At 37.0% G+C, this 16527-nt stretch overlaps 1 protein-coding gene across 9 annotated transcripts in view; it reads left to right on the top strand.

Annotated features, from left to right (window-relative positions):
- Positions 1-16527, top strand: part of LOC140153011 (tubulin polyglutamylase TTLL5-like) — a 181574-nt gene that overhangs the window by 32780 nt on the left and 132267 nt on the right. For all 9 annotated transcript variants that reach the window (XM_072175591.1, XM_072175590.1, XM_072175586.1 and 6 more), the window contains exons 4-5: positions 3038-3120; positions 15114-15220. In XM_072175591.1, the coding sequence (XP_072031692.1) occupies positions 3038-3120; positions 15114-15220 (190 nt within the window). The remainder of the gene's footprint in view (positions 1-3037; positions 3121-15113; positions 15221-16527) is intronic.

Raw genomic sequence — 16527 nt, 5'->3', positions numbered from 1 at the left:
GTGCAAAAGTGCCACAATGTCTTCATGTTTACTCCTTGCACAGTTACTGGCAGCATATGTGTAATCTGTATGTATATGAATGGGTATATGAATGGGAATTTAACAGTATTACCTACATGTTTACTGGTGTTATGAGGCATGTCGATATACAGATCCTGGAGAGAAAGGTCTTTGCCTTCTGACATTCGGTTAAGTTTAGGAAAGAAATAGAACCAACATTTAGTCCTGTATTTAGTGTGACAGTGGAAATATGTAATATATGTAGGTGTGGGTAAGGGTGTGGGTAAGGGTAGAGGTGAGTTATGGTATAAAGTAGGGTAAGGTGTAAGAGTGTAGGGGGTAGTAAGGTGGTGCAGTAGGGTGTAGTTGGGTGTGGGGTAAATAAGGGTAGGGTGAGGTTGTAGATGGGTGTGGAAAGGGGTAGGAATGTTTGGGTAAGATTAGGTTGGGATAAGGGGGTATGAAAAGGGTGGTGTGGGCTTAGAGTTGGGGTAGAGTGGTGGTGGTTGTAAGGGTGGGGTATGGTGTGGTGATTGTGGTGGATATTGTTTCTCTGGGTAGTCCTTCCATGGTAGCCTTCACAGGAAATGATAATGGACAATATTGGTGCACTTTCATTCTACTTCCGTTGCCCAAGGTAATTGCAAAAGTGTGGAGTCCGGAAAGCAGGCAATAATTGTGGTTCAAGAACTAGCAAATGAAAAGCCTGGATAAATAACTTCCTTCAGGGGTTGTTAGTTCTTTCCTACTACAGCTTTTTAGATAGGTATTGATCTAACACATTGACTGAGAGTTTTGGGAGTTTGAACTCATTTATTAAAGGCCCTTTCAGTGGTTCCAGCGAACATACAAAAACATTTAAATTGTTTATAAATTGCCTAAAAAAGTGAAGGATAAGTCATGAAAATTGTCATTAGGTATTTTTGAAATGGAAAAACTTTGGCAATAAATGAGAAAAACAGCAGTATTGTCAAAGTTGAGGCCCCATAGCTAATTTACATACTTGTCAGTATATAAATTACAAATTTCATGTAAATGCCTTATTTTGTCTTAAATACAGAGTTTTCAGCTGAACCACTAGCAGGCTATGTTAGCACATCTATAACAATGACAAAGATACCAAAACCTTAATTTTCATGATTTTTACGATTGTCTGGATGAGCAAATCACTGAATGGGCCTTTAAACAGTGTCGGTGCCAGGAATTTTTTCGGGGGGAGCATTGAGGGGGCAAAGTGAATTTCAAGGGGGGGCAAAATCAACAAATTTTGCGCAAAATTACCGCAAAAAGGTAAAATTTTTCATAATTTTGGGTTTTTACTGGGGGGGGGCAACAAGGGGCAAGAGTTCTGACTGGGGGATTTGCCCCCTCATGCCCCGCGCGCAGCCACTGCCTTTAAATCACAGAGATTATTCAACTATATTATGCTTGAACCTATTACAGACTTGATTATGGATTTTAGAAAGCTTTTTTTTGGACCCATAGGCTGACATCATGAAAGATGGTCACAACTAGATTCATTTGTGTATACCGGTATATATATTGTAGTGGGTATTAAATGGGTATGAGTGTAAAATGTGCAGCCAAAATCATGATAGTGAGAAATTATCTTGCCATATATGTATGTACATTATACAAGGGCCATGACTGAGAGTGCATAAAATCCTATTTACCCACCCAAATGACACAGACATTGTATGTTCATCGCAGTGAAATTACACATCTCCATTCACAAATCAGAAGTCACAAGTCAAGTCCAGAAATAAACAGGACAAATTCCTGTAGGGGTCCCGGGGTTGGGGTATGCAGGGGTGGGTGTATGTAGGTGTGTGTGTGGGGATGCTTCTTTCCCGTTTGTTTGCTTTTATAGTTGACTTGTCTGACAATTTGTGGGTGTGTTTGCCTGTACACTTTCCTTTGTTTGTAGGTGAAGAAGTTTGGACAGCATAATTCTAAGAAAAGTGGCAGGGATGACCCTATTCTATTTCACCTGATGATTCAATTTCACAATATTTGCAATATTAGAAATGGAATACAGTGCAACACAACCACTCTCTTCATAATATTATTGAATATTACCTTTTATAATAATAAATAGGGAATTAAGGAACCCTAAGCCTGTACCTCTGGCCTAGACCTAATTCTATACCCACTGAGAGTATTTTATTGAATTCAATTTGCAATGATTCAATTACAAAATGAAATGTGATATAGAATACAAAGTGGAATAGTATTCCAACAATGAAATACATAAAGTAAACATACTCGATTATGTCAAAATTCATTTATTAATCACTGATGTAAACTGCTAAAAATTGTCGCTTTTTTTTTAATTGATATATTTTCTAGTTTGCAACCTTGAACAATTAATTTAGGGTCTATTAATTTTTTTGGGGTCAGTTTTTGTGGAAAAAAATTGTTGAAGAAAAAAAACAATACAATTATTCGCTATCACGTTAGGGGAAGTGTTCTGGGTTATGGGAAGGGTTCAATGGATAAGAGGAAGAGTGCTAGGGTAATGTTTGGGGATGGGTTTTGATTTATGACCAAAAATGATATTTTTGTAGGTTTTTCGGTGTATGTTTCGGTTTCAGTATTGACTTGACCAAAAAACAACAGAAAATTTGTTAATCATGTATGTTTTTAACATTAATAGTTCGTATTTGTCATTCAAACATATGTACAGTGCAAAATGTGGAGCTGTGATAATGTTGGCTGTTGTTGTTCTCCACATCAAAATATAATGTTCTCTTTAGGCTTGTATTTCATATTTCATTCCAGGTACAGATCACAGATGTGTGACATAAAAAATTCTATAAAACATAAAAGCACCTGTTGTTGTATTACATTGTATTAAACATTAATCACTGTTGGAAAGTGTCCCAAAGTTTAAACAATGCGTATTCCCATGTTTCTCTTTACCTGGTTCTCAAGAATATTCCCCAATGTTCCTCCCTTGCAAAGGTGTTTTGTATTTTGCAGGGCTTTCTGTATTTTATGAGTAATATGTAAGTTTGTGATTTTTTTCCCTTTGCAGAAAAATACCATTTGGCATACAAGATGGTACGCACTGAGTGTAAAGTTATAAGGCAGCTTCTACATAAACATGGCTTTCGTGAAGTAAGTTTGACATGGCAATGTTACTGCATTGTTTTTCTTGTTTATTTCGGAGTGAAAGAGAGAGGAGGAGAAAGTCTGTGTGTATGTGAATGATGTGAACATTCAGCAGCAGAAGCAACAACAGAAACAGTAATTTATGACATTGACCCCCAAATCTGTGAACACCCCATAGACACTTTATATTTAATGCCTATGTGCAAGTGCCATTACTGTCCTATGTAGATAGACCCGACAACTGACATGTGACATGTATAATCAACAAACAAACAAACTCCCAGATAGTTACACCATTTGTTTGTGCAAAATAAACATTGAGCAAGTCATAATCATATTGATTTATTGAAATTAATTTGAACTTGACCATGAAGACACTTTGACCATGACCATGAAGGCATTGAACCTGGTGCTGATTTGTGTACCTAAAAACATTTATGTGATTCAATGGCAAAGTCTGCAAAGACCAAATACAATATGTACATGTAGATTATAATATTTAGTCAGAGGTTAGCAACCTTTTCAGCTCTTTTCGGAGCTGAATACCTCTATAGCCTAGGCCTATATATTGCACTTGCAGTTGCCATGCATCTTCCCTGATTTCACATAGTCCTTGGCATGTAGGGTCATGTAAATTGGGGGGGGGGGGTTCCAGGGAGCACTGCTTCCGCTTCTTAGATGACCCAAATGTGTAATTTTGTAATAATCTTGGTGTTTTTTTTACAAATACAAAAAGAGGATGTTTTCAATTGCTTTCCATGAGCATGGATAAGAGTGATGGCACCTGGAACATTGAAACACACATAATGTCTGTCAAATGCAATAATAGAAAGAGATTGAACTTGAACCTGTGGAATGATTTACAATGTTACAGGTGGCCTATGGCAATGTATCATGATACCACTGTATGTTAAAATGCAGAATGATGGTTTTTTTTTGGGGGGGGGGTACATAAAAACCATGTCGTATCACACTAATTAGTGCCATATCTCATTAACTAATTACAGTTAGGTCTCAAAACTTTGTGAATATATAGAGCTTCATTCACAGATTTTGAAAGTTTACATAACTCATTTTGTCCAAAAATCGTCATACGACTGTATGCCAAAACAGCAACAAATTCATAATTTCATCTGCAGATCAATATTACAAGTTTCTATCCTTTTTCACCTGAAATGTTGACTATTTGTATTTATCTGATTTATATAGTTGTATAAATCTGTTTTTGATATTGACCTGTTTGTAAGTTCAAGTTCATGGAACTCCAAAGAAAACACTTTCCTAGTCTCTTACATCATCACATGGTCAACTAGGGACTGTACTTGTGTCCTGGTAGACTGTAAAGCACTTGTAAACCAGAGAACTTGAATGATATACACAAATATGAAACACAAAGTGCATAGCCCCATATGGAAATATAAAACAACAATAACATCAGGCCCTTTTGTCTCTCCATATTTCAAACAGCACCCCAGACTTGAGTTTGAAGCCACAATATACAATTTCTGTCAAATATTTAAATTTGTTATTCTTTGCCAAAAATTGAAAAATGATATTAGTAACAACAAGCTGTCAGGAAGATTTTCTTGTCAGGTTTAAAGTCAAAATACTGAGGTAATATTTAAAGAAAACCCTTGTACAATCTTGGCCGCTTTAATGACTGTGGAGCTTTTAATAATTGCTCTGTTCAACAAACAGTGACTGCAAAAGAGTTTCAGCATGGGGGATGACAACACTCCCTGTCTTAAAATATGGCAAAAAAATAGGCCAATATTACCTGGACTTATTGGAGTATCACCTGGACTTATTGAAGAGTATTCAAGCCTGCACCCAAATTACTGGGGGGGGGGGGGCTGATCCCCACCAGCCCCACAATTCCGAAGCCTATGACAAATATGTCAGATCCCAATGAATGGTAAGTTCAGACATGTGTAAACATTACAAATATGCCAAAAGATCAGGTTAAAAAAAATGTTAAATATACCAGTCCAATTCAAGGTGAATGAAGTACCGTATTTCCTCAATTAAACACCCCTGGCCGGTTGTATTTTCCAAAGGGAGGCGTTTATTAGAGGCCATTTTTAATGATAATTACTGTTAAAATCATATTGGTAAGCTTAAAACGCACGCTGAAGTTACGAACTATGAACTTTGGATCAATGACTTCCGGTTCACTACTGTGGGTATACAATCAAACTCTGATGGCCAGTCATTTGCGGTCATTGAAAAATGTAAGTGTTATGAGATTTTACGCACTGTTTTCATGAACTTTTCAGGTGAAATTTGTAGTATTGCAGTCAAAAACATGTAAAATTGGGCCCTTTGTTCAGAGGGCCCGAGGGGGCATTAATTTGAGGGTTATTTTCGTCACAAAAACTGCTGGGGCGGTTTATTTGAAGGGGAGCGACTATTTGAGGAAATTGTTTTATGATCATGAGATCCTGTCTCCAGGGTAATGCACACTGTTGCAGTGTAAATCTAATGGACTACAAAAGCCTGCCCTCTATGAACAAGTTAGGCTATAACTACACACTATAAATCTTTAAATATTCATATGATGAATATTAATTAGTATATGATTGGCAGGTAAAAGTTGATATAAAAATGATGAAAAGAAATTGTAGCTAAACTATAACACAATAGATAAGGACCAACTTATGTATACTCCACATTCTTCTTCAACATGACCTTCTTTAACCAATATTTATTTATTTTATAGGCCTACTTTCTAAGGAATCAGATTTGTATATTATTTTTTGTGGGACATAAGAGCACATCAGACACATCAAATTGCAATGAGGGATGGCCTTCTGATATCAATTTTTTTTTTTTAATTCGCAATATAATAAAAATTTCATGACAATTGACAAATTTTTTATTATTTTTTTAATTTTTGATGTTTAACAGTACTCAAAGTAAAATCTAATGCTATGTACTGTAAGTGTATGTAGCTTGGAGGAAAGGCCATCCATCATTTGAAAATTTTGACCTTTCGTATTGAAGATAAACATTTTTTTCCAAAAAGACCCTAAATTTTGATGACACCGAGAATCAGGCAGTGATTAGCAGTAATTGCCTGATTTGTGCTTTCTGGTACCCTCATCTCCTGAGGTAGATAAAGGTGGATGAGGAAGGGGGGTGAGAGTACATTTGTGTAATATGATTATGACTGACTGTCTTGTTTAATGCAGTCAATTTTCAATCACCATTACAAGCTAATTACATGCATAACTGCACTGTATCTCATCCATACAGTTAAAGGTGTCACATGTGGTTAAGGAGTCAAATTGTTTGATTTCATCTCACTCAAATAACATGAATGTGTTCTTTTCTAACGTCATGTGATAGCTTGTGGGTCTCATGAAATGGGACATAGCTTAATGCTACACATGTTAGTAATTTCTGTTATTTTTAATAATATTATACATATCTACATGGAGGCCTGTATTGTTTTTGTCTTCCTGTATTTAAACTGGATTATTTGACAAAATAATTATTGAGGACAACTAAACAAAAGGGCAGTACTTTGTTGCTTCAAGTTAAAGATTATTTTAAAAACTAAAAAACAAGTTTGTTTCCTGTAGGTAGCCTGAAAATCTAAAATGCAAAATGTGTGTGTGTTTTTTTTTTAATATAATTTTAGAGTCAGGATGAATGATATGGTAACATGCCGCAAAATAAGGGACTGTTCACAAACACTTGTTTGGGGGCCTGATGCAAAAAAATTTCGGGCTCCCCTTTTCTTATATCAAAAATTTCAGGGCCCCCGGCTCCCAAATTTGATCAATTTTTTCAAAACTATTAAGGCCCCCTTTTTGCATCAGGCCCCCAAACAAGTGTTTGTGAACAGTCCCTAATTGTCAAATCAGTGCAGAGTATGTAAGATGTGAAAATTGATAATCTTAGGAAAAGTTACTGATTGATTTTTAGAAGATTATTGATTTCATAATGCGTGAGAACAAAATCTTAAAAGAAATTGTCATCATTTTAAGCTGGATTTCTCAAATAAAAACTGAAATGCAGTCAAATGACTCTCAAAAAGGAAACGTGCATGGCCAACAAGAACAAACTTGGTTTTGTTTTGTTTTAGCCTGAGGCCTGCTTCATACTTTTTTTATTTGACATTGAATATTCCATGGAACTAATATTCTTTAGGGCGCACCATTTGATTTCCAGCAGGGTATGGGAGTTTTTGAAAAGCACAAACTTTGCCCACTAGTCAGAAAGAAAAAAAAACTTCACCCACTAGATAAAAAAAAATTGCCCCACCCAACTCGGTATGAAGGTATTCATTAAAATTGAAAAAAAAATAATGTAGTCGCCGAAGGCAGTGAAAAATAAATTGCCCGACCCAAACTCCCATGCCCACTGAGAATCTAATGCTGTGTCCCTTATTCATTCTGTTTCAATTCGTTTTATCTTCTAACAAGTTGCTAAAAAATCAATTATATTTGACTTAGGAACTCTGGTAGAAATATGACATTCGTTAGATGTGATAGCAATGACTAAAAATAAATCAAATAACACATACTTGTAACTTATCGCATTCGACTTAGAATAAAAGTATGAATTGGGCCTTACACTCCTTATGCTCATGCACGAGGGGGGGGGGTGGTATTTATTACTAAGAACAATGCAACATTTGTGTGAAAATCAGAGCATTGTTTTATTAGTTTGTAAATTAAGTGGATGTATTGTTGATTCAGTATGCTCTCTATGAATGCTTTGTGAAAATTGTTTGAGAGAATGCAAATATTTGATTTTGCCTTATATTGTTAATTTCATAATTGTCTAAATAGAGATTTTAACATGACATAATGAGACTTTCGTTTTGTTACCTGGTATGATGTTTGTATAAAATCAGCGTTATGGCAACCTAGTTCCAATATCATTTAGTATCAAAAGATGTGAAACAAAAATGTTCATACTATTACTAGTTTCTATTACAACTAATTCCTTAGATGAGTAAAATTCACACTCCATTAGAATAAGCTTAATTTTAAATTTCAAAAACAAATTTGAAATGTTTGTTTGAGAATTGACCTTCCTTCGGAGAATTCCTGGGTGTTTTTTATCTATGCCCGTGGTAACGGGCATAGATATTGTATTTGTTGTGTTTAGTCTTCGACTTTTTCTTCTCCTTAAGACCACTTCTTTGCACTCCTCTAGCTCAAGAACTAAAGTAGCCTCGGGGCCTATACTTGGTATAAAGATGGCACATGACCCTAAAAATTTCCTAGGGTAGCCTCGACCCCAGAGGTCAAAGGTCATGGGCTACAGGGGGCAATATGTGTAAAATTTCAAACAGCTCTAGCTCAAGAACTATAGCGCCTCGGGGTTCATACTTAGTATAATGATGGCCCATGATCCCTAGAAGTAACTTATGGTAGCCTCGACCCCAGGGGTCAAAGGTCACAGGCTACAGGAGGCAATATGTGTAAATTTTTTAAAACCGCTTTAGCTCAAGAACTATAGCGCCCTCAGCGTTCATACTTAGTACAATGATGACCCATGACCCTTAGATATTTTCTGCAGTAACATCGACCCCAGAGGTCAAAAGTCATAGGCTACAGGGAGCAATATGTGTAAAATTTCAAACATCTCCAGCTCAAGAACTTAAGCGCCCTCAGGGTTCATACTTGGTACAATGATGGCCCATAACCCTAGATGTATTCTGTGGTAGCCGCAACCCCAGAGGTCAAAGTTCAAAGGCTTTAAACTGCAAATTAGGTACAAACTATTAACACAGTGTAGCGCAATATGCCGCATTTTGTTAGCTACCTGTATTTGCAATGATAACGGCCTGAATCGTGCGTCAAGGAAACTTGTCACTTGGCAAAGGCTCCCTTAAAAGGGAATGTGTAGGCATTTTGATTTTGGTTCCTTGGACCACCTCAATAGGTTGTCATGATGGGACAAGGAGTCTGGTGGTGTTTAAGAGAGAGTGAGGGTCCTGATGGGGTATAAGAGAGAGTGTAGGCTTAGTAGTGTATTAGAGAGCGTGTGGGCCAGTCTGGTGGTGTAAGAGCGTGAGTGTCTGGTGGAGTATAAGAGAGAGAGAGAGAGAGTGAGGGTCTGGGAGTATTAGAGAGAGTGTGGTCCAGGCTGGTGGTGTTTTAGAGAGATTGATGGTTTAATGGGGTATAAGAGAGAGTGAAGGCTTGGTAGGGTATAAGAGAGAGTGTGGGCCAGTCTGGTGGTGTTTTAGAGAGAGTGCGTGTATAGTGGAGTATAAGAGAGAGTTAAGGCTTGGTGGGGTATTAGAGAGAGTATGGGTCAGCCTGGTGGTGTTTTAGAGCGAGTGAGTGTCTGGTGGAGTATAAGATAGAGTGAGGGTCTGGTGGGGTATTAGAGAGACTGGTCCAGTCTGGTGGTGTTTTAGAGAGAGTGATGGTCTGGTGGGGTATAAGAGAGTGTGATGGCCGGGTGGGGTATTACAGAGAGTGTGGACCAGTCTGGTGGTGTTTTAGAGCGAGTGAGTGTCTGGTGGAGTATAAGAGAGCGTGAGGGTCTGGTGGAGGATTCGAGAGTATGGTCCAGTCTGGTGGTGTTTTGGAAAGATTGATGGTCTGATGGGATATAAGAGAGAGTGAAGGCTTGGTAGGGTATAAGAGAGAGTGTGGGCCAGTCTGGTGGTGTTTTAGAGAGAGTGAGTGTATAGTGGAGTATAAGAGAGAGTGAAGGCTTGGTGGGGTGTTAGAGAGAGTATGGGTCAGCCTGGTGGTGTTTTAGAGCGAGTGAGTTTCTGGTGGAGTATAAGAGAGAGTGAGGGTCTGGTGGGGTATCAGAGAGAGTGTGGTCCAGTCTGGTGGTGTTTTAGAGAGAGTGAGGGTCTGGTGGGGTATAAATGAGAGTGAAGGCTTGGTAGGGTATTAGAGAGAGTGTGGGCCAGTCTAGTGTAATGAGCATTACATGTATATCAAACGAAAGTTTACAACAAGGGGCTTCACATGGTGCTCACCAAGTTTTCGTTTGTGAATAGGGGAAGGGGGTTAGGTGTGGTCATCACGGGCATAGATATTCGTGTTTGGTCAAACACAACTGTGGTTTCTAGTTCCCCATTGTGTTTGTGTTTTTGTGGGTGTGTGTAAAAAACATATTTCTTCCACATAAGTATGGGAGAATGATTATTTTATTTATACTTCATTTTGAATATTAAAACAAGAAGTAAAACAATATTCTCATATGTGACACAATCCGATCCATGGGGGCCAAAGGAGGCATTTTTGAAAATTGAGTTACTATAATTATTACATTATACATACAATACGCTATCATTTACTGAAAACACCAAAGGTCTAGCATACTTGGTTCTAGAGTTATGAAGATGTTTGATGTCTATTTTCTTATGTATTTTATTGTTTTTTTACTCCCATATTTTTTTCCTTTTTCTCTATTTGCCACCTTTGGCCCCCATGGACCAGATCGTGTCACATATATACATTTTTTAATGTAAAAATGTATAGAAATGTATAGGAGAATCAACAAGGATTTCCACTATGGTTTGCCAAACATGCCATTATTAAGTAATATAACATATCCCTGCATGACAGTATTAACAAAAGGAAGAGAGAGGGAGGAATAGATGGGATGGGTAGGGTAGACAGACACACAAGTATCAGATTTAAATCAGACTTTTTTTACCTTGGGTCACTCACACCCTACCGCCTGACAAAAGCAAAAAGGGGACTGCAAAAAAAGCATAAAGGCGCAGGATTGGTCATTGCACAAATAGCCTTCAATTGCAAGAAAGTGTGCAATTTGTATAAATAGCACAAATTGCACAAATAGCCAGTTGCTTAAGCAATTTTCACAAATTGCATAAATAGCCACAGGTGTTGCAATTTGTGGAATTTATGTCAGTAAATTGCACTAATAGCCTACAGTTGCAGGAAAGTGTGTAATTTGTACAAATAGCACAAATAACTAGCAACGTATGTAAGCAATTTTACAAATTGCATAAATAGCCACAGGTGTTGCAATTTGTGCCATTTATGTCAGTCAATTGCACAAATTGCCTACAGTTGCAAGAAAGTGTGCAATTTGTAGCCATACACGTAAGCAATTTTTACAAATTGTAGAAATAGCCACAGGTGTTGCAATTTATGCAATTTATAAAAACAATGAGGCCAATATCTGAGTTGCTTCCAGTAAGTGCTATTTGTGCAATTTGTGCAATTGGTGGAAAGAAAATTTAAGGAAGAAATGTACGTGCGAGGATGTTTATAAGCAAAAAATCCGTCAACAACCCTAATTACGGTTACACTCAACTTTTCCGGACTCGCTTCATCCATTTCTTTCGAGAACCGCTTTCATATCATCATCGTCATCGTCATCGCATCATCATCATCATCATCATCACCACCATCATCATGCATCATCATCATCATCATCATCATCATTATCGGAGTCATCATCATCCTAGGCATCATCGGAGTCATCATCATCCTAGGCATCATATCGGAGTCATCATCATCCTAGGCATCATCATTATAGTCAAAAGCTGCGTCGGCAGTGTGATGATATTATATACAATTCATCATCCTGAATCATCATCATCATCATCATCATCATCAACATCATCATCATCATCATCATTATCATCATCATCATCAACATCATCATCATCATCATCATATCATCATATTCATCATTATCGGAGTCATCATCATCCCTAGGCATCTTATCGGAGTCATCATCATCCTAGGCATCATCATTATAGTCAAAAGCTGCGTCGGCAGTGTGATGATATTATATACTGAATCTGAGGCATCGCCGCCTTATCATCATCATGGTCATCATGATAATCCAAGTCTATATCATGCGATGCATCGTCATCAACAAAATTTCACGGTTGATTTAGCTCTTATTCCTAATAGGGTAATTAGACTCCCAAAATAGCGCTGTCCCATTGCTTTCGAGAACCGCCTTATTTCAAACCGAGAAAATTTAAGGAAGAATGATACGTACGAGGATGTTTAGAAAGAAAAAACAAGTCCGAAAACCGCAGTAACTACGGTAACACTCAACTTTTCGGGCTCCCCTAATTTCAATATCGCTAATAAAATGACACCTTCATTCATTTTGTCATTATGCTTAGGCTTGGTTGGGGGAATGCTAATGCACAAAATTTCCGGTTTATTTAGCCCTTATTCCAGCTAATAGCGTAATCATCGTCGTCATCATCATTATCATCATCGTCAATCGCTACATCATCATCATCATAATCATCATCATCATCATCATCATCATATTCATCATCATATTCATCATTATGGGAGTCATCATCATCTATGCATCATATCGGAGTCATCATCATCCTAGGCATCATCATTATATCCAATCATCCGAGTCATACTTGAGGCATCGGCATCTTGTCATCCTCATCATCATCATCCTAGGCATCATACGGCAAGTCCCGTCGGCGAGTTAAGATTTTTACGGCAAGTCCTGCCGGCGAGAAGTTCAAAATTGCATAAATTGCACAAATTGCTGACGGCTAGAAGGGACTTGGCGATCAATGTCATAATTGCTTATATAGTCGGCACGTTAAAGCCCTTTCCACTAATTGCACAAATTGCACAAAGAGCGATCATTGGAAGCAACTAGGATATGAGAAAAATAATATAAGTTCAAAATTGCATAAATTGCACAAATTGCTGACGGCTAGAAGGGACTTGGCGATCAATGTCATAATTGCTTATATAGTCGGCACGTTAAAGCCCTTTCCACCAATTGCACAAATTGCACAAATAGCGATCATTGGAAGCAACTAGGATATGAGAAAAATAATCTAAGTCCAAAATTGCATAAATTGCACAAATTGCTGACGGCTAGAAGGGACTTGGCGATCAATGTCATAATTGCTTATATAGTCGGCACGTTAAAGCCCTTTCCACCAATTGCACAAATTGCACAAATAGCGATCATTGGAAGCAACTAGGATATGAGAAAAATAATCTAAGTCCAAAATTGCATAAATTGCACAAATTGCTGACGGCTAGAAGGGACTTGGCGATCAATGTCATAATTGCTTATATAGTCGGCACGTTAAAGCCCTTTCCACCAATTGCACAAATTGCACAAATAGCGATCATTGGAAGCAACTAGGATATGAGAAAAATAATCTAAGTTCAAAATTGCATAAATTGCACAAATTGCTGACGGCTAGAAGGGACTTGGCGATCAATGTCATAATTGCTTATATAGTCGGCACGTTAAAGCCCTTTCCACCAATTGCACAAATTGCACAAATAGCGATCATTGGAAGCAACTAGGATATGAGAACAATAATCTAAGTCCAAAATTGCATAAATTGCACAAATTGCTGACGGCTAGAAGGGACTTGGCGATCAATGTCATAATTGCTTATATAGTCGGCACGTTAAAAAGCCCTTTCCACCAATTGCACAAATTGCACAAATAGCGATCATTGGAAGCAACTAGGATATGAGAAAAATAATCTAAGTTCAAAATTGCATAAATTGCACAAATTGCTGACGGCTAGAAGGGACTTGGCGATCAATGTCATAATTGCTTATATAGTCGGCACGTTAAAGCCCTTTCCACCAATTGCACAAATTGCACAAATAGCGATCATTGGAAACAACTAGGATATGAGAAAAATAATCTAAGTTCAAAATTGCATTTACTTCTAGCTATTTGTGCTATTTGTACAATTTATATATGTGGCGAAATGTAAAATTTCCCTATACCTTAAGTATAGGAAATTTACTAAAACAACCAATCCTGCGCCTTTCTCAAAAAAAGGAGATCAAGATAAACCAGTGCTTTATTATTACCAAACAACACTGGCAACACCAAGAGTTGCTGTTGTAAGGTTGATTAAATGCCTAATATAGGAGATTATTTATTCTCATTGTAATTGAAATCTCATGTGTGTGACCAGGAGGTGGCTTTGGGGGCTAAAGATCCCAGGCACCCCCCCCCCTCTGTTTTTAAACACCAATAACATGAAAAATCAGTATTATTTTGAGCACATTTTAGCTATTCGGCCTATTGCATATTTTCCCAGTCCCCCATCTATCTAGAGGCAAAAAGAGGAAAGGGGAGATAAATGACAAATGAATCATAGAGTAGGGAGAGTGATCAAGATATAGGAAAGCGACGCATTTGAATTAAGATTATTGCCAAACAACAGACTGTCAACGCGCAGAGTTGCTAAATGTTGATTAAATGCACAGCTGATACATTGATGATGACTGTCAAGCAGATGACTTTACAGTAAACGGCCCATCACAAAGTGTGTGCCACACCTTGTAAAATTGCTTCTACTGCTTAATTTCTTTTACAGTTGTAAGTGAAGTGATGCATTAGTATAATGGCAATAACATGAATCTAAGACAGTGAAATTACTGCATATTGATACAAATGAATGAAAATCTTAATAAGTTTGTACGTTTGATGAGTCATAACTGATTGTGCTTGAAAACGGATTCAGATTCTTATGCTGATCTGTTTATTGGAATTTACGCTTGTGGGTGTGTGTGGGGGAGGGATGTGGGTGCATGTTTAATAATTGATAACATTCAAAAATATTTTAGAAACAATTTTGCTGCAAACATTCTAACATAAATGTGATTCAAGTGTTGACAAAATATTTAGCAAAAAAGCTTGCCAAAATATTTTACAATAACACATACTCATTTTTCACATTTAAACCATGGACCTCTCTGTAATTTGCATTAATAATGTATTTGCGAAAACGTCCTCTATTGCACGTAAGATATGTCTGGAAATTGGTGGAAAATATCCTCGGTATGTTGATTGAGTATGGATTCAGATGGCCATGTTTGCATGGTCCTAAACGGCATCCACGTTTGGAGGCGATTACATGTGGGTGGGGGGGGGGGAGGTGCGTGTTCGTAGAAGCATATATATATGAATTTATACAACATGTGAAAGGAATTTGATAAAATTGTGTATTGCAAAAGAGTTAATTTGTTACAAATATCATTTGTGTTTGTTTTCTATTTCAGGTTCATCCCAATAGTTCTGATTTCAATTTGACTTGGATTGGAAGTCATGTTAAACCGTACACACTTCGAAGCCTCACTGAATTCCAGAAGATTAATCATTTCCCAAGGTAAAATGAAAATCCGCTATTAATAAGCAAATAAATGAACAAACAAATCAGGACTACAATTTTGTCTGGTAAGATTGAGCACAGACCCTATTGAGGTGATGTTTCTTGTTCAAACAGCCAGATAGTAAGTCATCAAAAGCCTTATCAATCCCATCTCCATCTATTCATCTACGTATCAGTAAATCTGGCAGTGTATATATTCATTGAATCACACACAAAGGATAGCCTATTAGAACAAAAAATGCAATGGTAATAGATTTTCAGAAGACCAGACATTTAAATAAATTATATGGACATGGTTAAAGTCAAGCAGAAAGATATAATAATGAGTAAATATTACAGTTTTTAGAATTAGAAGTAATAGGAAACTGGCAGTCATAAAATTTTCTAAAGATGGTATTTAAGGTAAATAAGATAAACATTTATGAACAAATTAAATGCTGTGAATTTGTAATAAGTGAGTTAATTTATATTTCCAAAAAGAGGGCATAAATTGCCCAAGGCACAAGTTCATTAGCATTAGAATTTATGAATACGGATGTGTACTTGTACTGGTATCACTTACTCAAGATGGTTGTGTGAGTCATCAGACTACACTTGGAATTGCATTATCTGTACACTGTACAATGTCTAGTACTTATTCTGATGCACAGGGTATTTTCCCATCAGGGGCAGACATATTTGTAAGAGATGAAAAAAAAGTGAAACCTCGTACATGTACATCAACTGTTAATTGAAAATAATCTGTTATTTTGGAACATGATATTATAAATCAGCCTTTTTTTTAAATTTCCTTCTTCCTTTATAGCAACTGATAAAAATTTGTTTTGTAAATCACTATCTTTCATTTTTCATTGTTCAATTTCTATATAAAAATATGGTTATGTTTGTGTATAGTAGTAGGACCATTGCAATCAAGTTCCAAACAGGATTGGGTTTGTAACAGTACCCCTGAATATCTGTGTTTATTTTCAATCAACCCCCTAGTCAAATTACACAACATAAATCATGGCATAATATTTTTAGGGGTACAGTTACCAACTATCCTCTTATCATGGTGATATCATATGCCATCAAATAATAATAGACTTTCATTGAGGATGATTTACATGGATTTCAAACACCAACAATATCTAGGCTGGTAAATTGCTTTTCAGTTGGAATCGTTTAGTATTTTGTGCAATCGGTGTTCTTTAATCCAATGATCCGCCATTAATATTGGAGGACTGTACCACTGAGTCACTCCTCTTGTATAATTGAGGGTTTAGTGCAAGAAGGTCCCACCTGCAAATTCATGCAATAGCTGC

Source organism: Amphiura filiformis, chromosome 5, assembly GCF_039555335.1.
Source record: "Amphiura filiformis chromosome 5, Afil_fr2py, whole genome shotgun sequence".
In the NCBI taxonomy this organism is placed as follows: domain Eukaryota; kingdom Metazoa; phylum Echinodermata; class Ophiuroidea; order Amphilepidida; family Amphiuridae; genus Amphiura; species Amphiura filiformis.
Note: the sequence above shows the minus strand (reverse complement) of the source record. Positions and strands in the feature narration are given on the sequence as shown.